At 39.7% G+C, this 25,873-nt stretch overlaps 1 protein-coding gene across 3 annotated transcripts in view; it reads left to right on the top strand.

Moving 5' to 3' along the window:
• LOC110711850 (succinate-semialdehyde dehydrogenase, mitochondrial-like) overlaps positions 1-25,873 on the top strand; it is a 50,056-nt gene that overhangs the window by 14,582 nt on the left and 9,601 nt on the right. For all 3 annotated transcript variants that reach the window (XM_021890290.1, XM_021890292.1, XM_021890291.1), the window contains 5 exons: positions 15,214-15,276; positions 15,431-15,541; positions 18,473-18,538; positions 18,622-18,699; positions 18,776-18,853. In XM_021890290.1, the coding sequence (XP_021745982.1) occupies positions 15,214-15,276; positions 15,431-15,541; positions 18,473-18,538; positions 18,622-18,699; positions 18,776-18,853 (396 nt within the window). The remainder of the gene's footprint in view (positions 1-15,213; positions 15,277-15,430; positions 15,542-18,472; positions 18,539-18,621; positions 18,700-18,775; positions 18,854-25,873) is intronic.

The following is a 25,873-nucleotide window of genomic DNA, read 5'->3' on the forward strand; positions in this document are numbered from 1 at the left end:
ATCTCATGTCACCTTGGTTTCCTTGCTGTTGGGTTCTACAACAAAGGAATTCCATGTCACCTTTCCCTTTTCTTCATTTTTGTTGATGTGCTTAGTAGGATGCCAGAAGAGAAGTAAAGAATGTTGTACGAGTTACGAGAGCGAAGGTGAATCGAGACCTTTATGCAAGCTTGGATATGAAGGAAGGGGATAAGACATTCATATACTTTCTCGTATTGGAGATTGGAAAGGTTAAGTGTGAAAGGAAATTGACCAAAAAGTTCTTGTTGGAGACAAGGAGATGAAGGATAGATGGAGATCTTACTTTGATAACCTATTCATTGGAGATCGCACCCGATTGGTGATACAAGTGTCCCTCGTAATATGAATAATCGGCAGTTTATACGAAGGATTTGAAAGGGAGAACGCAGAATGACATCAAAAAAGATGGGATTGAAGAAAGTGGTTGGGCCTAATGACAATCCTATTGAGATTTGGAGATGTTTCAAAGAAAGAGGAATTCAATGGTTAGCAATTTTTTCAGTAAGATTTGGGGATGACATTAGATGCCTTTGGAGGAGAGGAAAAGTACTTTAATACCTTTGTATAAGAACAGAGAGAGTGTCCAAGATTGTGTTAACTATCAAGTGATCAAACTAATGAGTCATTGTATGAAACTTTAGAAGCGAGTGATAAAACAAAGGTTAATGAGAAGTATGAAGATCTCGGAAAACTGACAACGTACTTTAGTGCGCGGTTTTAGGGTGATTTAGTGCTCACTTATTGCCATATTCTAGCTATTTTGCTCACTTATCGCTCTGTTTCCGCACTTTCTTCATATTTGTCATGCTTCACGGGTTTTGTTAGTGTTTTGAAGCATTTTTCAGGTATGCTTAGACCCTTACGAGACATCCCGATGGTTGGGTAAGAAGTCATGGCCTTGAGGTATCTTTGGCTAGGCTTGGATTTCATTTGAAGACCTCATGGGGCTTTGCACGGTCGTGCAATGCTTGGCACGGCCGTGCAAAGAAGTTTGAAGATTTGCAAAACCTTCTGTGAAGGCTCACGGGCATGCAACAATAGGGTGAATTGTTGCTCTATAGTTGTTGTTTCTTGTTGGGAAAAAAGAAAAAAAAAAAGAGAAATGAGAGAGAGGAGAAAAGATAGGAAAAGGAAAGTCTTCTCTGAAGCTGCACGATCGTGCAAATATGTGAGAAATTTGTTAAAAGTCGCTGGTGCAAGATTTTGGCACGTCTGTGCTTAAGTCTGCACGGACGTGCAAATTTTGGCACGCCTGTGCGTGTGGTGCAAAGGCATTCCGGGCTAGCCTTTACGTCCGTGCAAGATTTTTTGGGTAGATGGCACGTCCGCGCAAGATCCTGCACGTCTGTGCCATATGAGCAGTTCGCGAATTCTGAAATAAAAGGAGGCATGCTCAATCCTTTTATTCACTTCTTCCTCTCACTCCTCTTTCACACTCACTCACTCTCTCTTTCTCTCCCCATTCGAAACCCCCTTTTGAAACCTTCAAATCTCCATCAAAACTCCACAATCTTCAACCTTTCTTCTTCTAATCTCCTTCTATCATCATTCCCATCAATATTCATCAATCTACTTCACCCTTTTCCTCTCAAATTCGAATTTCTAGCCATCTTCATCAAACCCTAACTTTCACGAATCAAAATTGGGGGTTTTCAAAGATTGAATTTTTAAGAGGAATTGGTGAAGCACAAAGGTTTAGCAAGTGCAAAGAAGTGTTGATTGAGTTCATTTGCGGGTTTTACACCAACATAAAGCATTGGTATACTCACTTCAATCCCCTTACTCACTTTGATTTTTGATATTCATATATATTTGCTAACCTAGTTTCAAATTGTTGGATTATTGGTGTTTGTGATAGTAATTGATTATTGTCTAGGGTTTTTGTGATTTGTTTGGTGTTTGTGTTGATTATTGTTGGACTTTGTTTTCTTTTGGCCTTAGTTTTTCACCCAATTCATCATGTCTCTTCGAAAGAATGCCTCTAACGCTAACAAAAGAACCCGTACCCAATCTACCCCTTCCGTTGCTCCACCACGGGTGGATACCCTAGGGATTGAATTTAATAATCTGGATTTTATGACCAATTTTCTTAGGATAAGGAAGCGGAGAATGAGACCCACAAGATTTTATGACCCCTCGGTAGGTATGGCTTTAGGGGTTGAAGGGGATATGAGGCAACTATTTTCATATGCTAGGGTGGAGAGTTGGTTAGACTTACATGCAAGCACATACAGAAGACTTACACTTGAGTTTTTATCCTCTTTATATGTGCACCGTGACACCAACCTCTCCCCGCATTATATGACTTTCCAATTGTTGAACCAACCCCAAAAAATGACTATAGAGCAGGTGAGCACGGCTTTTGGGTGGTCATCGGGTGGCAAGTTTGGGACTAAGGATAAGACATCAAAAAACTTCTTTCCCGGTGGCTTTTGGCAAAAGATCACCGGTAAAACCAATAGGAATCCTAGGTCGGATAAGGCCACTTCGATTGTAAACCCCGCTTTGCGCCTTGCTTAAAGGCTCATAGCCCTTACCATCTTCGCTAGGGGGGATAGTTCCGGAGTTGTCTCTAGTAGGGAGCTTCTTTTCCTATGGCACCTTAGTGAGGGGGATGGGAGGCTTGACTTAGGAGCTTGGTTGGTTGACCACCTAGTGGACGTTGCAAGGGGGGTGGGGCGACCACTATTGGGGGTATGATTACTATTATTGCTATTTTCTTTGACCTTGACTTTTCGGCCAACCCATGAAGGCTCTTGAGGAGACCCGGGAGGAGGATTGTTTCTTGTGGCTTCTGGGAGGCAATTCCTATGAATATATCTCCCAAATCCCGAGAAGACAGTCGTCTACGAGCCTGAAAATTGCTAAAATTACACTAAAAGTAGGTGAAGAGGTTCTTGAGCTTGATTTGAATGCAAGCATGAAATATCCTAGTTCTACTTTAGAGAAATGCATGAAAATTGACACCATTGATTGTATTGTGAATTCTATGCAAGAGCACTTGCTCTCTACTAACAATGCCCTTGAGAATGTCTTGTTAAACAAGGAAAAGATAGGTGATCAAAGCAAAGAAATGGCGTTGTATGAAGAGTTGCTTGAGAATGTTGAAGGAAATGTTGACGAAGCTTGCACGGGAATCACACCCAAACATGCTACGGAGATTGCCACTACAAAGGAAGGTAAGGGTGTGCCTATGGTAGAGCTAAAACCTCTACCATCACACCTTAGGTATGAATTTCTTGGACCTAATTCCACATTTCTCGTTATTGTGAATGCATCTTTAAATGAACACCAAACTCGAATGTTATGTGGTGTGTTAAGAAACCACCAAAATGCCTTGGGCTATACCCTTGATAATCTCAAGGGTATTAGTCCCGCTATTTGCATACATCACATAACATTGGAGGAGGGTACAAAGCCATCCATAGAGAGGCAAAGAAAACTCAACCCTGAAATGGGGGAGGTGGTGAAGAAGGAAATCATCAAGCTCCTAGAGGCCGGCATCATCTTCCCCATTTCGAGCTCAAGGTGGGTTTCCCTCGTGCATGTTGTTCCTAAGAAAGGGGGTATGACCGTAGTTGAGAATGAGGAAGGTGATCTCATCTCAACTAGGACCGTGACCGGTTGGCGGACGGATGTGTATAGACTATAGACGTCTAAATGCATCTACCAAAAAGGATCATTTCCCCCTCCCCTTTATAGATCAAATGCTTGAAAGACTAACTAGGCACAAGTATTATTGCTTTCTCGACGGTTATTCGGGTTTCTTCCAAATTCCCATAAACCCGGATGACCAAGAGAAAACAACCTTTACTTGTCCTTATGGAACTTTTGCTTAAAGGAGAATGCCATTTGGTCTATGCAATGCACCCGGGACGTTTCAAAGATGCATGATGAGCATATTTGGTGACATGCTTGAAGAGGAGATGGAGGTATTCATGGATGACTTTTCGGTTGGTGGCCTTACATTCGAGGATTGCTTGACAAATTTGGGCAAGTGTTTGGCTAGATGCGAAAAAGTCAATTTGGTCTTGAATTGGGAGAAGTGCCACTTTACGGTTGAGGAAGGAATTGTCCTTGGGCATAAGATCTCCAACAAAGGAATTGAGGTTGACAAAGCCAAGGTTGAGGTAATTGAGAAGCTACCACCCCCTATCAATGTGAAGGGAGTGAGATCATTTCTTGGGCATGCTGGGTTTTATAGAAGGTTTATCAAAGATTTCTCACTAATTGCTAGTCCCCTTAATGCCCTTCTTTAGAAGGAGGTTGATTTTGTGTTTAATGAAGAGTGCCTCAATGCTTTCAACAAGTTAAAGCAAGCTTTGATTTCTACTCCTACTGTGCAAGGGCCAAGATGGGACTTGCCCTTTGAACTTATGTGTGACGCGAGTGATGTGGCCATAGGGGGTGTGCTTGGGCAAAGGATTGACAAGAGACTTCATGTGATCTATTATATGTCAAAAACTTTGAATGAAGCACAATGCAACTATACAACAACGGAGAAGGAATTTCTAGCCGTAGTCTATGCTTTTGAGAAGTTTTGGAACTACCTCATTGGTTCTAAAACGATTGTTTACACCGACCATGCGGCTATTAAGTATCTTGTAGCCAAGAAGGAATCCAAACCACGCCTCCTCCATTGGGTGTTGTCTTTACAACAATTTGATCTCGAAATTCGGGATAAAAAGGGGGTGGAAAATGTTGTAGCGGATCACCTCTCTCGGTTGGAGAACATGCTAGAAAATGATGATGGGATCCCAATTTGTGATGAGTTGAAAGATAATGTGCTTTACCTGTTAACCGAAAAAATCCTTCCTTGGTTTGCGGATTTGGTGAACTATTTGGCTTGTGGGGGAGTTTCCTCCCGATGCTTCAAGGAACCAAAAGAAGAAGTTGAAAAGGGAAGCAAGGCACTACATATGGGATGATCCGATCCTTTTCAAAAGAGTAGTAGATGGTTTACTTTGTAGATGTGTGCCAAATGATGAAGTAAAGAGTGTTTTGAAGATGCGCCACTCCGATCCTTGTGGAGGGCACACGGGTGGGTGCCAACAAAACAGCCTTGAAAGTGCTACAAAGTGGGTTATGGTGGCCTCATATCTTCAAGGATTCATGGGGTTTTGTGAAAACGTGTGACTCTTGCCAAAGAAGCGGTAATATTTCAAAGAGAAATGAAATGCCTCAACAACCAATTCTTGAGCTTGAGGTGTTTGATGTGTGGGGCATTGATTTCATGGGACCTTTTCCCTCATCTAATGGGAACCAATTTATACTTTTGGCGGTCGATTATGTTTCAAAGTGGGTGGTAGCAATTGTCTCCTCAACAAATGACCACAAAGTTGTGATGAAATTGTTCAAAAAGGTCATATTTCCTAGATTTGGGGTCCCAAGAGCGGTTGTAAGTGACAATAGTTCTCATTTCGTCCATAATGTGTTTCAAAAGATGTTGAGAAGGAATGGGGTCCGTCAACGCTTCGGTACGACTTATCACCCACAAACAAGTGGGCAAGCGGAGGTTCCCAATCGCCAAATCAAGGTGATTCTTGATAAAATAGTGGCTAGAAACAGGAAAGATTGGTCGGTCAAGCTAGATGATGCCCTTTGGGCCTATAGAACCGCTTTCAAAACCCCCATCGGCACTACCCCCTACAGGCTTGTATATGGTAAGTCTTGTCACCTTCTGGATGAACTTGAACGCCGTGCTCAATGGGCTATCAAAAAGATCAACTTTGATTTGGCTAGTGCGGGTGAACAAAGGTGGCTAGATTTGCATGAGTTAGAGGAAGTAAGGATGGATGCATATGATTGTGCAAGCTTGTACAAGCATAGACTACGGCTAGAAATTCCTTCTCCGTTGTTGTATAGTTGCGTTGTGCTTCATTCAAAGTTTTGACATATAATAGATCACATGAAGTCTCTTGTCAATCCTTTGCCCAAGCACACCCCCTATGGCCACATCACTCGCGTCACACACAAGTTCAAAGGGCAAATCCCATCTTGGCCCTTGCACAATAGGTGTAGAAATCAAAGCTTGCTTTAACTTGTTGAAAGCATTGAGGCACTCTTCATTAAACACAAAATCAACCTCCTTTTGAAGAAGAGCATTAAGGGGCCTAGCAATTAGTGAGAAGTCTTTGATAAACCTTCTATAAAACCCGGCATGCCCAAGAAATGATCTCACTCCCTTCACATTGATAGGGGGTGGTAGCTTCTCAATTACCTCAACCTTGGCTTTGTCAACCTCAATTCCTTTGTTGGAGATCTTATGCCCAAGGACAATTCCTTCTGCAACCGTAAAGTGGCACTTCTCCCAATTCAAGACCAAATTGACTTTTTCGCATCTAGCCAAACACGCAATCCTCGAATGTAAGGCCACCAACCGAAAAGTCATCCATGAATACCTCCATTTCCTCTTGAAGCATGTCACCAAATATGCTCATCATGCATCTTTGAAACGTCCCAGGTGCATTGCATAGACCAAATGGCATTCTCCTTTAAGCAAAAGTTCCATAAGGACAAGTAAAGGTTGTTTTCTCTTGGTCATCCGGGTTTATGGGAATTTGGAAGCAACCCGAATAACCGTCGAGAAAGCAATGATACTTGTGCCTAGTTAGTGTTTTAAGCATTTGATCTATAAAGGGGAGGGGGAAATGATCCTTTTTGGTAGATGCATTTAGACGTCTATAGTCTATACACATCCGCCAACCGGTCACGGTCCTAGTTGAGATGAGATCACCTTCCTCATTCTCAACTACGATCATACCCCCTTTCTTAGGAACAACATGCACGGGGGAAACCCACCTTGAACTCGAAATGGGGAAGATGATGCCGGCCTCTAGGAGCTTGATGATTTCCTTCTTCACCACCTCCCCCATTTCAGGGTTGAGTTTTCTTTGCCCCTCTATGGATGGCTTTGTACCCTCCTCTAATGTTATGTGATGTATGCAAATAGCGGGACTAATACCCTTGAGATTATCAAGGGTATAGCCAAGGCATTTTGGTGGTTTCTTAACACACCACATAACATTCGAGTTTGGTGTTCATTAAAAGATGCATTCACAATAACGAGAAATGTGGAATTAGGTCCAAGAAATTCATACCTAAGGTGTGATGGTAGAGGTTTTAGCTCTACCATAGGCACACCCTTACCTTCCTTTGTAGTGGCAATCTCCATAGCATGTTTGGGTGTGATTCCCATGCAAGCTTCGTCAACATTTCGTTCAACATTTTCATCAAGCAACTCTTCACACAACGCCATTTCCTTGCTTTTATCACCTATCTTTCCCTTGTTTAACAAGACATTCTCAAGGGTATTGTTAGTAGAGAGCAAGTGCTCTTGCATAGAATTCACAATACAATCAATGGTGTCAATTTTCATGCATTTCTCTAAAGTAGAACTAGGATATTTCATGCTTGCATTCAAATCAAGCTCAAGAACCTCTTCACCTACTTTTAGTGTAATTTTAGCACTTTTCACATCAATCAAAGCACCGGAAGTAGCTAGAAAAGGTCTCCCTAGAATGATAGGAATATGCACATCCTCATCCATGTCAAGTGCAACAAAATCGACTGGTATAACAAACTTTCCAACCCTTAGAGGAACATCCTCTACCTTGCCCTTAGAGAATTTGATTGATCTGTCCGCTAATTGGAGGGTAATGTTGGTAGGCAAAAGCTCCCCTATATCAAGTCTTTGGTAAACCGTATATGGCATAAGGCTAACACTGGCCCCTAAGTCACATAAAGCATTATCAATTTGGCATTCGATTAATGGCACAAGGAATGGAAAAGTTACCCGGATCTCCTAACTTTGGAGGCATCTTGTTCATTATGATTGAGCTACAACTTTCGGTGAGGTTCACCATTTCAACAACATCACAATATCTTCTTTCACTCACAATATCCTTTAGAAACCTAGCATAATTGGGCATTTGTTTTATGGCATCGGTAAAGGGTATTGAGAGGTGGACTTGTTTCAAGGTCTCTAGGAACTTACCAAATTGCACGTCTAGCTTGTCTCACAAACTTAGGAGGATATGGAAGTTTTTGCAATTGTGTTGGTTCCTTCTCTTTCTCTTTTTGAACTCTCTTTTCTTTTTCAATCTTTTTTCATTTTCAACTCCAACTTCTTTCTCAACTTCATCACCTTTGTCGTTTTCACAACTTCTCTCATCTTCTTGCTCAAACTTACTCTCAAGGGGGGCTCATTCATGGTCACTCTCTCATTGGTTTTCTTTGGCTCACTCTCCTTCAACAACTTCCCACTCCTAGTAGAAATGGCATTCACCGGTCTATTTAGGTCAAGCCCTTGGGGTGGAAGTTTAAAAGTGCTAGTTCCTTCTTTAATGGCATTGGCTAATTGGGAGATTTGGGTTTCTAGCATTTTGTTGTGAGTCATAACCTCATTGAACTTCTTGTCACTAGTGGCCATGAAGGTATTAAACATTTTGGCTTGGCTTTCCATCATCTCTTCTAGGCTAGACTTTTGTGGAGGTGCTTGAGTGTAATAATTGGCTTGTTGTGCTCTGGGACCTCTCACATTGGAATTAGCATTTTGGTTGTTAAAGCCTCTATTACCATTATTATTCCAATTGTTCCGGTTATTAGAACTCTCCCCTTTGGTGGTATAGGCCTTGATTCCCATAATTCCCTTGATTATTATGGTTATGGTTACCATAACCACCTTGTTGGTTGTAGTTACCTTGGGGATTTTGGTCCCTTTGGTTCCTACCACCCCATTGGTTTTGGTTGTGGTAATCATAATCATTTCCTCTTTGATTGAAGGAATTTCCCCCTTGCCCTCTTTGATTAGGTGGTAAATATCTTTGATTGTCATTCCTAGGTCTACTATCATAAGACAAAGCATTGACATGTTCATTTTCAAGTTCATTACCATCCTCATATTGGGGTTGGGGTTGAGAATCATAAGTGCAAAAAGAGGTGTCATGATCATATGATCCACAATTTTCACAAAATAAACACCCATTTGGCATGTTATTAGATGTAGAAGTAGAAGGGTTAGAACTCATACCTCTCCCCTTAGATTGGGAGGGACGCTCTTGGTGTGAAGAGGAGGACTCAAGCTTTGCCTTGATTGATGTCATCTCCTTGCCATGGCGATTTGAGATGTCAAATTATTGATGGCGTTGAGGTGATCAACGGAGTAAACCGTACTCCCTCCTTTGCTCGAAGACTCCCTCTCTCCTTGCCAATCCATGTGGTGTCTTACCACATCTTCAATTATCTCAATCACTTGCTCCTCGGTTTTATTCATGATTGGCCCACCGGCTCCCGCATCCAAGCTTGTTTTGCCTTAGAGGACTCAAGCCTCCATAGAAGATATGTAAAGCCTCTATAGAAGATATGTTAAACTTGGTATGTTGGGATTCCATGGTGAGGGCACTCTCTTTGGTACTCCTTGTACCTCTCCTAAGCTTCATAGATAGTCTCACTAGCCATTTGCCGAAAACCTTGGATCAACGCCCTTGCTTCGGCGGTTTTCTTTTGAGAGTAAAATCTCCCTAAGAAAGCCGTGGTGACCTCATCCCAAGTTCTCAAGGAATTAGGTCTCACCTCCTTTTCAAGCCATTCAAGAGCCCTTCCTATTAAGGAGAAAGGAAATAACTTTAGTCTCACAAACTCTTGAGTGACCCCATTCACCTTGATCGTGTTGCAATATTCTCAAACTCGTTCAAATGTGCAAGAGGGCTCTCGTGTTTTGCTCCACTAAATTGTCTCCTCTCAATCAAATTTATCATTGTGGGCTGAATCTCGAAATCGTTGGCTGTGGTGTTTGGGGGAGCAATCCCACTTGAAGCTCTATAAGCTCCCGGAGTTCCCAACTCCTTCAAAGGTCTTTGAGGCGGATTAGCACCCATTGGGTTTGTTTGAGGTTCCGGGTCGAACTCTCTTCTTGGGGAAGTGGAGGACCGCGAACGGGATCTTCTTCTTCTTCTAAAAGTTTGCTCAATCTCGGATCATAAGGCACCAACTCACGATGTTGAGTCCTACGCATACACACACAACAAACACTATTAGTAGCAAGGCTACAAGTGTAGCCAAAAAGAAAACAACTCTTTTTGTGGTTTTTTTTATAATGAATTAGACTCGAGCAATCAACAACACCGTTCCCGGCAACGGCGCCATTTTGACAAGCGCTAAATCGGTCGCACAATCTAGGCTAAGTCAAACACATTTATAACAAACACCTCACTCAAACAAGTACAATGGCAAGCAAGGGTTCGGTTGACGGAGAACGGGAATCAATCGCTAAATAATCTTAACGCTCAAGCTAAATCGAAAGGTGTAAGTGGTGATTAACTAACAAACTACAACTAAGGATTGAATTCAAGGGATTAAAACACTAGGGGAATGGGATTCACTCAACCAATAGCAATTAGGCAAATAGGGAGGAACAAGGATAATGGAATAGTAAAGACCACATGCAAGACCAACTTCAAACTATATGAAAACAACTCAAATCACTAAGCTTAAATCCCTCATTAACTTAGCAACAAAAGATACATAATCATATTGTAATAAACGTTCATCTCACATTTCCATGTCGAACCAAACATTTCATGCAATCAAGTTCAATAATCTAGGTTAATTACTCCTATCATGAAGAACTAACAAGCAATCCCATATAATCCATTTTAATCACAATCCATCATCAAAACCACTCCCAAACTCACATAATCACCATTAGGTTGGATTTCACCAACCCCTAGCTAAGGAACTACTCACACATCATATTGAAAAGCACAAAATCAAAATCTAGGGTTCTAGCTTGCTCAACAATCATCAAAGAGAAATTCACCAAAAATGGTGCTAAACATTCAACTAGTCACAAATAGGGACTAAGAAATTCAAATAAACATGCAAAATAAAGCAAACAAGAGATTAAGAGTAAAGAGAGATAAGAAAGGTTACTAAATGAGAAACTTCAATAATTTTGGTTGCAATTCTTTTCAAACTTGGAATAATCTTCAAATCAATTACAAAGTGTTTAAATTTGATTAGGAACTAAACAAAATCTAAGAAAATGGGTTTACACCCTAAATAGAGCACTATTAGTAAGCCTTTCTCTTTCTACCATCTCCTTTTCATAAATGAAGCAATCAATCTATTTATATTAGTCCAAAACAAAGGGGGCGGAGAGAACAAGAAACTGCTCTGAAACAGATTGGCACGGACGTGCCAAACACTGCACGACCGTGCAGTACGAGCAGAAGATCTGGAAACTGGAGCTGGCTGGCACGAGACGTGCCACATACGGCACAGACATGCCACATAGTGGCACGGGCGTGCAGCCAAGGTAGAAGCTTCGACGTGCTCAGCTATCTTGCACGGGCGTGCCACCATCATGCACGGCCATGCAACTCTCAGCACGGGCGTGCCAATTGCTGCACGTCGTGCAACCTTCATAGAAGGTTTTGTCAATCTTCAAACTTCTTTGTACGGCCGTGCCAAGCATTGCACGACTGTGCAGAGCCCCACAGGAGGTCTTCAAATGAAATTCAAGCCTAGCCAAAGATACCTCAAGGCCATGACTTCTTACCCAACCATCGGGATGTCTCGTAAGGGTCTAAGCATACCTGAAAATGCGTCAAAACACTAACAAAACCCGTGAAGCATGACAAATATGAAGAAAGTGCGGAAACAGAGCGATAAGTGAGGAAAATAGCTAGAATATGGCAATAAGTGAGCACTAAATCACCCTAAAACCGCGCACTAAAGTACGTTGTCAAAAACCTAGTTGGATTTATGTCTTAAGAGTAACTGTGGAGGCAATCCATCTTTTGAGACAGCTAATGAAGATCCATCGGGATACGAATAAGGATTTACATATGGTTTTTTGCTGATTTGGAGAAGGCCTACGATAAGGTACCATTAGCGATTCTCTTATAGGCTTTAACATGGAACGTCATTTGCGGAAATATACTGACCATCATCAATTACATGTATGGGGGAGCCTGGAAAGATCGAAGAGTTCCCTATTACAATTGGAGTTCATCAAGGTTCTACACTTGACTCTTTTCTTTTTGCTATAGTTATGGACGAATTAACGAGTTGAATTCAAGATGATATACCATGGTGCATGATGTAAGACGAAAGAATGCGTAGAAAGTAAGTTGGAATTACGGAGATGGACTTGGAATCTTGTGGCTCGAAGGCGAGTAGAAGTAAGATAAAGCATTTGGAATGTAAGTTTAGCGGCGTGAGAAAAATGATGCCAGGGGTAATCACCTTAAATGAGAAAATTGTCCAAGGTTATTGGATCTGCTATTTGAAAGGATGGAGAATTGAAGGAGATGCACCTCTTAGGATGAAAGCGGGTTTGTTGAAGTCGAAGCGTCCGACAAGGTTTTTATGTGATCCAGCATGCCTCATAAATTATAGGGTACATTCTATCGAATTGCAATACATGCATTGTTATATAGTACTTAATGTTGGGTTGTAAATCAATGCTTAAGGAGATGAGATAGTTAGGAAGAAAGTAGGGATTACATCGATTAAGTACAAGATGAAGGAGAGTTGCTTAAGGAGACCAATTGAGGCTCTAATAAGGAGGTTTGAAGAGTTGCAAAGTGTTTGGGATCGCGAGGGGTTGGGAAGTCCTAAGAAAACTTGGAAGAGGGTGGTTGAGAGTGATATGAGTGCTTTGGGCATTGATGAATGTATGGTGTTGGATAGGGCGGTGTGGAGGGAGAAAATTCATGTCAACGACGTGTCATGATTGTATATGCTTTTGTTTTTATCTTGATATTTATTTTTGTTGTTTTATTCAATTCGTGTTTTTAAACTTTATTTATATCCTTTGCTAAAATTTTCTTAAACCATTATGTTTTTTACTCTCACGTTTTTACCAATCATTTAAAACTTTATTAAATTTTATTCTTGGCACACTTTTAAAACTCTATATAAGTTTACTTTGATGCTCTTTCTTTTCTCACCTATGTTTCTTTGACATCCTCATTTATCTCAAAAATACCGTGTCATGCTGTGTGACTCTCGGGTGTTTCATTATCACTAAAACTTGACTTTTTTTTATAAAATGGCTGAGTAGACACTTATTCTTTGTCTGGGTAACATAGTTTCTCACTTTACACACCTTTTTTTTAATAGTTTTTCAAGTGGTTATCTTGTTATGTCCTTATTTCTTTGTTAGACATTTCCTTATGACGATTGATGTTAGCCGACCCCAAATCATTTTGGGATTAAGGCTATTGTTGTTGTTGTTGTTGGATGTTTGAGAGGGGTGTGTCGGAAGGTTTATTTGGTTAGGAGAGAGGAACTGCTGGTGTCTAATATGTAGATGATACCTTTTCATTATGTTGTTTTTACTTTATATAGAGGTAAACTAAGAAATTTTATAATGTACTTACTATCTTGTAATTTTTTCAAGTTGATTCAAGTGTTGAAGAATACCTATCCATAGTGGCCTAGCCTGGATTAATCTTCATCAAGATTTGATTGGGGAGTATACAACCTTGGTAACGTGTGACCGTGTGAGATTAAAAATGGTTGTTTAGTTTGCACTTTACACTCAACCTACCGTCTCTCAATTTTCTAGTAGATTGGATGCGTGGAAGAATGTATATTTTTCTTTGAGAGGGAAAATCACAGTGTTGCGTCCGTGCTTATCTATGATTCCTCTTTGCTATCTCTCTCTTATCATAGTAAAGGTTGTAATACGGCAAATAAGATAAAGAATTTCTTTAGGGATTTCTTGTGGTGTGATATTAGTGATGAGGAGAAGAGATCATGTGGTGAAGTTAAAGTTGGCTGAAAGAGAAATGAGGATTATGAGTTGGAAGGCTGGTTATAAAAAATATTATGGTGGGAAAGTGGTGATGGGGCTTTCTTCTTGAATCTCAATTGTTGTAGCATCGTGTAATTCCGAGTTAAGTACAAGTTGGTTGAAGGGTGGGATGTACACTGTGGTTTGTCGGTGACTTCTGATTGCCCTTTGTTCAAAAGTTTATCCGGTCTTCCTCCTGTTAGTTGGTTTCAAGGTGGAATATGGCCATCGCGTTAGATTATGGGAGAATGCTTAGACTTTAGAGAGGGAAACACCTATGTTTTGTGGGTTTTTTTTTTATTTTTTATTTTTTATTTTTTATTATTATTATATGATTTGTCCATTTTACACGAAGCTACTAGTTAGCAATGTTTGGGATCTTCATGATAGGGAAATAAATGAGCCCGTTGTGATTTTTGAGATAGTTGTTGGGGGATACACTGGACACCTTTGCTTGCTAGTCCTTTTTGCTCTACGTTTCTTTGCCAGCAAGCTACCCCCCCCTTCCTAGTCCACAAGTCTTTTGGATGGCCAAGGGTTCTCTTAAGGTGATAGCATTTGTGTGGACCTTGGCGTTGGGGAGAATCCACACTAATGATGTACTTCAAAGATGAAGACCATGGATGGCTATTTTGCCATATGTGTGTATTATGTGTTGGGTTAATACTGAGATTGAAACCATAATTGTAAGATATGTACCAATATTTGGTAGAGGAGTTTTGCATATGGATTGTAAAACTTATCCCACATTGTTTTACATCTGTTGCAAGTTTGTTTTTGGAGCTTTGGGAGGCAAAGGAGAAGAAGATGTTGTGGTGAAAGCAAAATGCTTTTATGGCAGTTCTATGGTATTTGTGGTTAGAACAGAATGCACTAGTTTTCAAGGGAATCACTTGTTGGATAAAATAAGTTATTAGCTTCTTTGTGGGCTAAAGCGGTAGGGATTAGTGTTACCCAGTGAGGAAAATAATAGAATGGTGCTAATATATTGCCTCTGTTATTGTACTTACTGCTATTTGCTATTTTATTAAGAAAAAAAAAAAAACCTTATTTTTGCTGTCAGAGAAATAACAGTGGAGTCGCTATCATAGAGGATCCAGTCTGTGTTTCTATTGTATCTCATTGTATATTGCATCCTGAGTTCATCTTCCTTTGTCCCATGTCAAGAGTCCCATTTAAGTGTCTCTTTGCAGTAGGAATTCATTTCACTAGTACACTGTTTTTCCTTTACTGGTCTTAGTGGGATAGGAGAAGTATGAAATTATCTCATGTGATCAGGTCTGAGAGTAGGATATCGTTGTGCTACTGTTGGATTGTTTATACCCTTCTACATTGAATTTTTCATTTGATGCTGTTCCCTAATGAATCGCTGAAAATCTTCTCTGCAGCCCGTTGGTGTTGTTGGAGTCATAACTCCTTGGAATTTCCCACTGGCAATGATTACCAGAAAGGTCTCAAACTCTCTCATGATTTATTAGATACCTCTAAGCAATTACTATGAAGTATGGGGAAAACCACCTTTAAGCAAATAATTGTTGATCAATTTTTTCATTTTTACTTTTGATTGATCTGTGATAAAGTAACATGTTCTTTTAACATTATCAGGTAGGTCCTGCTCTTGCTAGTGGTTGCACAGTAGTGATTAAACCATCAGAGCTTACTCCATTGACAGCTTTAGCAGCAGCAGAGCTCTCCATTCAGGCTGGGATACCTCCGGTAATTACTTTGGATTGGGTGATTTGTTATCTCTCCCAGCATCTTAATCATACACTCCCTTATTTTATAAAAATAGTCATTGTACTGTAAAATCAAACAAAAGGATACGAGGACTTGCAGTTTCAATTAATACTAATAATTATTGGCACTTCCTGAAAAGTGAAATCTGAAATTACCAATCGAGTCAAGTATGTTGTGCACTCATACTGCAAACACGAATTTTAAAACATATACGTAGAGATACTCTCTTAACCCAAAATTGTTTTAAAACTTTTCATCTATTCTGAATCAGTTTTCATAACTACACGTCTAGTTTGGGATAGAGCCCACCATAATTTTTTACTCTCTCTGTCAGATTAAAAAGTACACCCCAATATCTCCTGTCACATCTACCTTTTCAATAAGATAACAATAGATAAACAAAAAATTTATCACCTAAATTTATGCCCCATGATAAGTGCAAGGACTATGAGAAACAAAAAGATAGTAATTGGTTTCTATTTCAGAGTCAATTCTAAAAATTTGAACATTCAAGACGAGAACTTATCAATTATGATGATTTCCCAAATTACGGACAACAGCACTCAGCTTGAGGAACAAATTCATGATAGAAGAATGTGAAAAGTAAGAGGGAAGTTGATACATGGTACCTGAGTTAGATGAGTCCAAGCCTCCAGAAAATCACAGTCAAATTGGAGTGCTTTCATATGTGACTCTCTGCTCTCTTGTACCCACTAATTGATGATAAGGACAGACCCCAATTATATGATACTTAAGCCAGTCACCAAGAGGAGGAAGAAGACAGACATGCATACAATTTTTTGTGATCCAACATCCATATTATAAAATGAGAAACCACCAAATAAGTGTGCAGATTTATTACCCTTGTCAAGCTGAAGCATGTAGAAAGGTCTTTCACAGCTGAACCAAAATCCTTAAACTTGTAATTAACAATACCTGAACAGCAAACGTAAATATGTATCAGAAACTGCCCACCAAAAACAGTGCTGGGTTTCTAAACTAAGCATTGATGAGTGCAACACCAGTTAGAAAATCATCCATGTACCTGATCAAAATCAGAATCATGATAACTGCATTTCAGAAAAATAAATTTGCATATGAAGATTACAAAAAAAAAAAAAATTCTTATCATAAATAATTCATGTGCTTCAAATGTACTGTAATATCTAGTTCTTCAAGGGCTAAACCTCCAACTAAACGGAACATTCAAAAGAAAAGTGTTTCCAAAAAAACATTTAAAAAGACTCAGCCAGAATCTAGGAACTGGTAGTTTAGCATCTAGTCAAGACTGGCAGCCATGATGGAGCTTGATGGAAAATACAAAAAAAAAAAAAAAAAAAAAAAGGCCCAAGGTTTGGTCTCTCAACCCTTAAACTCATAGCCAGGATTGTACTCACTCTATCTACTGTGATTATCATAGCAGGAGCCTCATCACATGGTTGACAAGAATAGTCATTATTGACTGGAAATGACTAATCAAATTTTGGAGACGAGGTCTCAACTTAGAAGAGATTAGCTTGGTTATTAATTTGTAAATTGTATTACACAAGCCTATAGGACGGAATTAGACCGGCTTATCAATTTTCTGAATTAAAGAGATAAAAGATCTATTATTTATTTCCTTTGTAAATGAGCTTGTCCGCTATATGTTCTCATGATTTTTGAGGACTTTATATCGTCTGGCATATGGTTTCTTCCTTTAATTTAATCAATTTTCCTTGCTTTAATAGTAACATTTTATCTTTTACTTGTTTGGTATATAAAATAATTTTCTTTTAATGAAGCTAGTAACAGAGTAAATTCATAGTAGAGGTTCTTGCAATAAATTACATATTTAATTTTATAGATTATCCCAACTTCCAAGAAAAAGAAAAAGAAAAAATATCCCAAACTTTTTGTAGTCTTCTTTGTTGAATTTTCAAAACACTCAAAAGATCAAACCCATATTGACTTAAATGTGCAAGAAAGAGGCAAAAATATATTGATTGAATTTTTGGTGCTTACAAAAAAAAAAAAAAAAAAAAAAAAAAAAAACATATAGGAGGTTTCAGATCTTCCCTAGAAGATGTTTTCACGTTTACTTTTCATTACAAATCTTAAATTTGGCTGATGAACACTCTATATGATAAATAGTTGCTCCATAATGAACTATTTCTAAGTTTATAATAGTTGCTTCAGAATGAACTGTTCTAAGTTCTCTATGTTTCTGTTTGCATACAAATTAAGGATACTGGAATAAAAGTGTTGATGTGGTGAGTAAATATAAGAAATAAGTGGGTAATGTAAGCAAGGGAATATTAGAAGGTAGCTGAGCGTATGAAAAATGTGGAAAAAGTAGGAAAATTGTTATAAATTCATGAATTCATCCCTCAAATACATATACTCCCTCCGTCCCTTAATGATAGTCCCTTTTGGCCAAATTTTTGTCCCAAAATGTTCACTCCATTTGCTTTTTCCAACAACCACTAATATTAATTTTTCACCAAAATTCCCTCCAACTTGCAACAATATTTGTGCAATTTTAGATTCCTCATGTAAATTTTGCATTTTCATATACTTTTATTACTTTCTCTCTCTACTTTTTTGCATATCCCATGTAAATTTACCTGTTCAATGTCCTTTTACTACTTATTTAAGTTTCTTAATTCCCGTGAAATTTCACCAAAAGGGACTATCATTGAGGGACGAAGGGAGTAAATCTTATCCATTTTATGATTTTGTGCAGCCGAATTAATCCTTTAGAAAGAAAAGTCAAAGGAGAAAAGATTTAGTAGATTTCCTTTCTGTACTGCCATATTATTTTGTATTCTATAATATATGTTCTCATGTTGTAGAGGTGAATGTTTCTACTGAAGATATGTTATAATGTTGGGTCACTTCTGTAAGGGTGCTTTTCTTTCTACGTTTCAGGGTGTAGTGAATGTAGTCATGGGAAACGCTAAAGAAATCGGGGATGCTTTACTGGCCAGCACACAGGTTGGAATTCTGATAAAGGATTTTTGTGTTTTTCTTGGTATTTGTTGTTACTGAATTTATGATGATGCTTGTTATTTTGTAAGGTGAGAAAAATCACATTCACGGGTTCAACTGCTGTGGGAAAGAAATTAATGGCTGGTTCAGCCAATACTGTAAAAAGGGTACGGTTAAATTTTTATTTTTGTGTGTTTTGGATTTTTATGTTGATATTTTTATAATCTCCATTATTTATGTTAGTTATCCCTGGAACTTGGTGGCAATGCACCCTGCATAGTGTTTGATGATGCAGACTTGGATGTGGCAGTGAAAGGAGCTGTAAGAATAAATTATTCTTTGTCATTTTAATCTTTATTTTACAGAAGTTGCATATTTTATCCAAACAGTAAAGATACATCTATCTCTTTTCTGCTGGAATTGGTTACTGATTTTGAGGCCTTTTTAGATTCCTAGAAACTTGGAAAGAGTGATCTACATGTGTTGCAAGGAGTACAAAAGGGGTAAAGTGGGTCCGATAGGTGCTTTAACTCAATATGTTGTAGGGTTTTGAAGCAGCTGTTTAGCCAACCAATGAGTGCCACAGGATTCATTCTTCGATCTGAACCAAGCAGAACTTGACTCACTGGATTAAGTAGATTCTCTATAATCTAGGTCTCAGTAGACAGAAATAGTCTGGTAAAGCTCTAAGAGATTGTTTTCGTATCAGGTTTTCTGATTTTTTTATGCTTTGCTTTGGTGGGCCTCTTATTTGTCTAATCTACTCACTCCGTTTCCGAAAGTTCTTAACATATACTATTTGCACACAAATTTATGTAATTGAAGAGAGAGTTTTGATGTGGTAAGTGGATGTAAAAAAAGGTTAATAAAGTAAGAGAGTTTGTTAAAACGTGGGTCTATGTAAGAAAAAGTAAGACAGAAATCTGAAATGTGTAAATATTGTGGGAAAGTGGAAATTTGTAAATTAAGATAGATTTGGTAGATAAATTTAGTGAGAAATTGGAAATGTGTAGATATTGTGGGGTAAGAGGGGTGAAATAATAAAAGGTAATTACCTGCTATCTCTCTCTCTCTTCTTGTTAATAATTGTCCTTAGACTCCTCACCCATGTGCAAAATTTTGCCTTCTTAAATAAGTGAAAAAATAGGGGCTTGGAGCATTCATTTAGGGCTGGAGGGAGTACAATATTGGTGTAACTAGCTAAACAATCCCAAGTCCTTAACCAAAGCAACTTCCTTCTTTGTCTCTCTCAGTCCATCCATTTCTCCCTCCCTCTTTTACAGTATTAGGATAGGAGGAAAGTACTAAAGATCTCTCTCAATGCTAATTTCAATATCAAAACATAGTATATTTTCCCCTTCCTTTTTAATTAGGCATTGAAAATTGTAGATCTAGGTGAGAAGATGGGATGAAGTATGGAATTCAGTATTGAATATACATAACTTGATTTTTGCTTTAGGTATAAGGGTGAGAAAGGAGAGAAGAAGAGAAAAAAAAAAAGAGTAAATGTTTGGCCAATGATTTGTCAAAAGGGTTGTGAGGTGTGTAGTAAAATTGTTTCTTTCATGTTTTGAGACTTCAACATCATCACAATAGCTTCTCCAAGCACCAAAGGAAATAAATCACAAAAGAGAAGTCATGGGATGTGATTTGAATTTAAGCTAAGATTACTTGCCACGGTTTTAGTATTGGGAAAAGGCGAAGTAAGCATGCTTTTAAATTAAATGGCAAGAAGTTTTCATGCATATAAGACTCTCGATTTGCGAAATCGTCGTCGTTTGGAGTGAAGTTTAGATTTCCTATTTCCAGGAAATTGTGTGAAATATCATCACAATCCAGTTCCTTTAAATCAATGTCCTAATCCCGCTCCTCTAAATCGTGGCTCTCACTATTAGTCCCACAAAGTTAGCGTTCTTTCGAAAAATTCTTCTACTAAAGAACTATAGAAAAATGGTGAAATTTTCTAAAGAAAACAAGGCCTCTTTGGCCAAGATCGAGAAGTACTTAGTGCTTGGAAATGATGATCTTCCTCCTAGTACGGTACGAGAGTTGGTTCAAACGAAATGAATGGAATTATTCAGAGTCTTGTGGGAAATTAAAGGGAAATGTTTAGTTCTAATGAAACTGACAGGATCTAGTCGTATCACCTAATCAAAAGTAATTCCTAAACCGTTAGCTAAAATAGATAGGGAAGTAGAGTCGAATCCATAGGGAAACAACTTTCTTCTATTCCTAACTAAATATTATAATCTAAATTATCAAGAAACAAATAAGGTTTGTATGAATTTATCTAAGGGAATAATCAATAATAAAAAGCCTAGGGTCACAGGTTCACCAATAATTAATACTCCGGGATAAAACAAAATAATCAACGATTGACATTGCAAAAATAACATGACTAACAGGTTTATTAATCAACATAGATCTAATAGGCTCTCGCAATTTACTAGACCTAAGTTCCTATTGAAAATAGCCTTGAATATCAAATTAACATCTGCTCGATTCATCAATTCAATATTGATACACTTTCATTATCAAATCACATCTACTCGATTCATAATCCAATTGCAAAGAATTAAAACAATTCAATAAGAAATTATCATGTAATATCAACAATAATAATTTATCCCTTAATATTAATTATGGATCCCCCCAGAACCCTAGAAATTAACTACTGACACATATTTAAATCTAAACTAATCAAAGCATATATATAAGACATGATTGAAACCAAAGCACAAAAATAGCAAAGCGATTAAAATCAAAACGATAAACAAAGCATTAAAAGAGACGAGAAATAATATCGAATGAAGGAAATATGAATTTGCACTAAAAGAGGAAAAACTTGAGTTCAACAATAATCTCTCACTAAAATCTCTCTAAAAGTTTAAGAATGAAAATTGTAATCTAAAAACGTAGCTAATAAAGCTTACAAAAGAGCTTAAATACTAAACCCCAAAATAACCAAAACGACAAGTCCTAAACACCTCTGGAAAAACTCACGCCTGATTGGGCGCAGGGCCGCCCGATCGGGCTCGCCTTTTTCTTCACATTGCTTTGCTGAGCATCCGCCTGATTGGGCCCGGTCTTTTTCTTGGCCAAGTTCCCTTTTTCTTTTCCTTTGGGCTCTAATTACTTCTGGCCCAAATTTTCTTCTTCCTTGGTCGGGGACCAATTCCACGAACCAAGCCTTTAATCACCAAAATAATCGGTCTTGGGCTACAAGAGACGGTCACGAATGTGATCATAAGCTTCGATATCTCATAGTGGCCGGAAAACCATTAAAAATCACCTAACAATCGGGAAATTCCTACAAAATAGATGGCAACTCTACAAAACACTCGAAACCACACATTAGTACTAAAAATAGCCCCGAAGAGCTCAAATATGCTTAAAAATGACCGTGGGACGGGGGATAAAATAGCATATAAAACACATGTATCAGGAACTCCTTTGTACAAGGAGAAGGAATTTGAGATGGATGCGGAATTGAAGTATTTAAGGGAAGAACTCGCTTTTCTTCGTAAGATGATTGAAGAGAAGACATCTCCATACTCATCGGAAGATCGTACGGAGGTCCCTGAACCGAAATCATTCGATGGATCTAGGGTTTTAAAGACCCTAGAGAATTTAATTTGGGATTTGGAGCACTATTTCAAAGAGACCAATCAGGGAGTTGGCGGTGAAGTTGTGGCCACACTATATGTTTCTGGGGATGCGAAGCTATGGTGGAGGTCTCGTTAAGAAACAAATAGGGTGGTGCAAGAGATACTCCTAGGTGTCCAGTGGTGGTCACGTATGCAAGGAAGAAGCATGGCAAAGGCAGTAAAACCAATTAATAATGCAAGGGCAGGGGAGTCATTAGCATTTATAATTTTGTTAGGGCAGTTTGTTTTAGAGAGAAGAATCTATTAGCGAGTGGTTAGAAGGCTAAGTTTATCTAAGGGAGGGAATTCAATTGTAATAATCATGCCAAAAATATTGTTAAGCTTTGCTTACTTAGAGAGCTCCTTTCCTCTCAAATGAAAGGGTGCATTGAGGGATTATACTGATCATCAATACAATCTATCCCCCTCTTTCTTCTCTAATTGTTGTTTGTAGTCTGAGTTTGCTACCAGGTGTTCTGATTCCTAGCAGATTGGTATCAGAGCCACACGATTCCGGCGACGGGTAGATGGCTCTTATGAGCAATACTCAGAGGATCGAGTTGCTGGAGTCAGAGATCTCCTCTGGACTCTAAAATCACACAAGCGTTGACAAAGGCTATGGATGCGATGGAGCAACGCTTCAATGCTCAACTAAACATTGGGTTGGAGCGAACTGCACGACAGTTCTGTGCCGATTTGACAGCCCTCTTTCACCACGTCGACGCGAAGGTGGCACGTCCGGTAGGAGAAGCGGCGGTTGGCCCCTCCCGGCCACTCACGTTGGATCGCAGCAGTGAAAGTGTGGTGGATGTTCTTAGGGTGGGTGCTGCCAGACCCTTCGAGAAGGAGAATGGTGGTTTTGATGATGGGCTTATCGGAGGTGCTGGTGCAAATTGGAGGATGAAGAAACTCGATCTTCCATCCTTTGATGGCACCAATCCCGATGGTTGAATCTTGAGAGTTGAGCGATATTTTCACTTTATCGCCTCAGTGGAGGCTGCGGTGGTGGCTCTCGACGGAGATGCGCTGTTGTGATTCTAGTGGGAACACGCCGTCAGAGAATCACTCGATGGGAGGAATTGAAGGGGTTGCTCTTACAGAAATGTGAGCAATTTGGCTGGCCCATCAGCAACTCTCAATGTCAGTGGTGGAGTATAGACGCCAATTCATAGAGTTGCTGGCTCCACTTGAAGGTGTACCAGAGCTATAGCAAAGGGTCAGTACTTGAATGGATTAAATGAAGACATGGGCTGAGGTTCGTTTTCTGAGGCCCATTAATTTGGATGATGCAATGGATTTGTCGCTGAAAGTGGAGGAGAAATTTCGAGTTGGGCCCAAATATCGGACTTAACCTAGAACCCAAACCCAGACCACATGGAAACCAAATACTTACCCCTCTTTTAAACAGAACCTCACTCATACCCAAACCAATCAGCCACCCTCTACCCCAACCACTCAAACACCCACCACCACAAAAAAATCCCTAGAACCCGATAAGTGAAAAGGAGGTGTAGCAAAAGCGAGAGCAGGGGCTCTGCTATCGTTGCGATGAGAAATGGAACCTCAACCACCATTGTAGGAGGCGTGAGTTGAGTGTTCTTTTGACTTTTGATGAGGAGGAGGAGTTAGAGGAGGGTAATGAGTTGTCCATGGTGGAAACCCACTTCGAACTACCCCTGACATCACCACCCTTATCCCCTACCGTATCCCTTAACTCAGTTATGGGCCTAACAAACCCGAAGACGATGAGGTTACTTGGTTCGATTGATGGCCGTGACGTGGTAGTGATGGTAGACCCTGGTGCTACACGTAATTTTATTTCATCGAACGCAGCGGCGAACTCAAACCTCCGGTCCCAAAAACAACCGGGTTTGGTGTTACACTTGGTAATGGAGAAGCAGTGCAAGGTGAAGGGGAGTGTAAGGGAGTTGTTCTCTTGCTACAAGGTATTACAGTGATAGAGGATTTTCTCACCTTGCCTTAGGAAATTCAGATTTAATTCTCGGCATCCAGTGGCTCGAGAAATTGGGCACCATTGCTACCAATTGGAAGTCGCAGGTGATGAAATACCAGTTAGGGGAGAGTTCTGTCACACTTCAAGGTGATCCTTCTCTAGGTCGCTTAAGAAGGAGAAGCAAGGGTTCCTGGGTGAGTTGAACCACCCGATAGACCAGGCACAAAGGGACTTACTTTCTGGCACTACTTTTCTGTTTTTACAGACCTTAATGGATGACTTCGGGGGGGGGGGTATTTGAGATGTCGGATGGACTACCACCACGCCGTCTAATTGAGCATTCTATTGTATTGAAAGAAGGGATTGACCGGTTAGCGTGCGACCGTATCGGTACCTGCAAAGTCAAAGGATGAGATAGAGAGGTTGGTACAGGACATGCTCGCTGCAGGTATTATCCAACCTTCTTCTAGCCCAAATTCTAGTCCTGTTTTGCTGGTTAAAAAAAGAGATGGATCATGGCGCTTCTGTGTTGATTATAAATCCTTAAATAAATGACTGTTCCCGACAAATACCCTATCCCTATCATTGATGAATTATATGGTGCTTGTGTTTTTTCGAAGGTGGACTTAAAATCTGGATACCACCACATCAGGGTCCGAGAAGAATGTGCATAAGACAGCATTTCGTATGCACGAGGGACATTACGAATTTCTCGTAATGCCCTTCGGCCTAACAAATGCTCCTACAACCTTCCCTGATGAATACCGTATTCAAGCCATTTCTGCGTAAATTTGTCTTGGTCTTTTTTAATGATGTGTTGGTCTATGGCAAGAATCATGAGGAGCACAAAGAACATTTAGCAGCTGCAAAAAAAACAATTATATGCAAACCATAAAAAGTGTGAGTTCGGCAAGAACGTGTGGTATACTTGGGTCACATTATTTCAGGCCAAGGGGTGGAGGTTGATCAGAGCAAAATTCAAGCAAAGATAGAATGGCCACAACCAAGGAACTTGAAGGAGCTACGAGGTTTTTTGGGGTTGACAGGATACTACAGAAAATTCATCAAAAATTATGCTCAAATTGCCCATCCCTTGACAGAGCAGTTGAAGAAGGATAACTACGACTGGAACCCACCCAAGCCTTTGTAACTCTCAAGGCAGCCATGACTAAGGCTCCTATTCTCGCCATGCCTGATTTCTCTCAGCCTTTCATCTTGGAGACTGATGCATGTGGTCAGGGAGTTAGCGCGGTGCTACTTCAGCATAGGCACCCTAAATACGACCACTTCATACTCTTCAAGCACCCCTTTACTGCTCCAATGATTGCTCAAGTCTTCGTACGAGAGGTGGTGCGGCTGCACGGTGTTCCCTCCACCATTGTCTCCGATAGAGATAAGGTATTCCTAAGCATTTTTTGGAATGAACTATTCAAAATGCAAGGCACACAGTTGGCTAGGAGTACGGCTTATCACCCTCAATCGCATGGACAGACGGAAGTGGTTAATAAGGGGGTAGAATCTTATCTCCGTTGCTTTATGAAGGAATAACCGAGGACCTGGTCTGCTTGGATTCCCTAGCAGAATATTGGTACAACACCTTGTTTCACACAACCACCAACCGTACCCCCTTCAAGGCTTTGTACGGCCGTGACCCTTGTCATCTCATTCGTTACTCTCAAGGTAACACCTCGGTAGAAGAACAATTAATGGAGCGCAATGCAGTGTTGGATGACTTAAAGT

Source organism: Chenopodium quinoa, unplaced genomic scaffold, assembly GCF_001683475.1.
Source record: "Chenopodium quinoa cultivar QQ74 unplaced genomic scaffold, ASM168347v1, whole genome shotgun sequence".
NCBI classification, from domain to species: domain Eukaryota; kingdom Viridiplantae; phylum Streptophyta; class Magnoliopsida; order Caryophyllales; family Amaranthaceae; genus Chenopodium; species Chenopodium quinoa.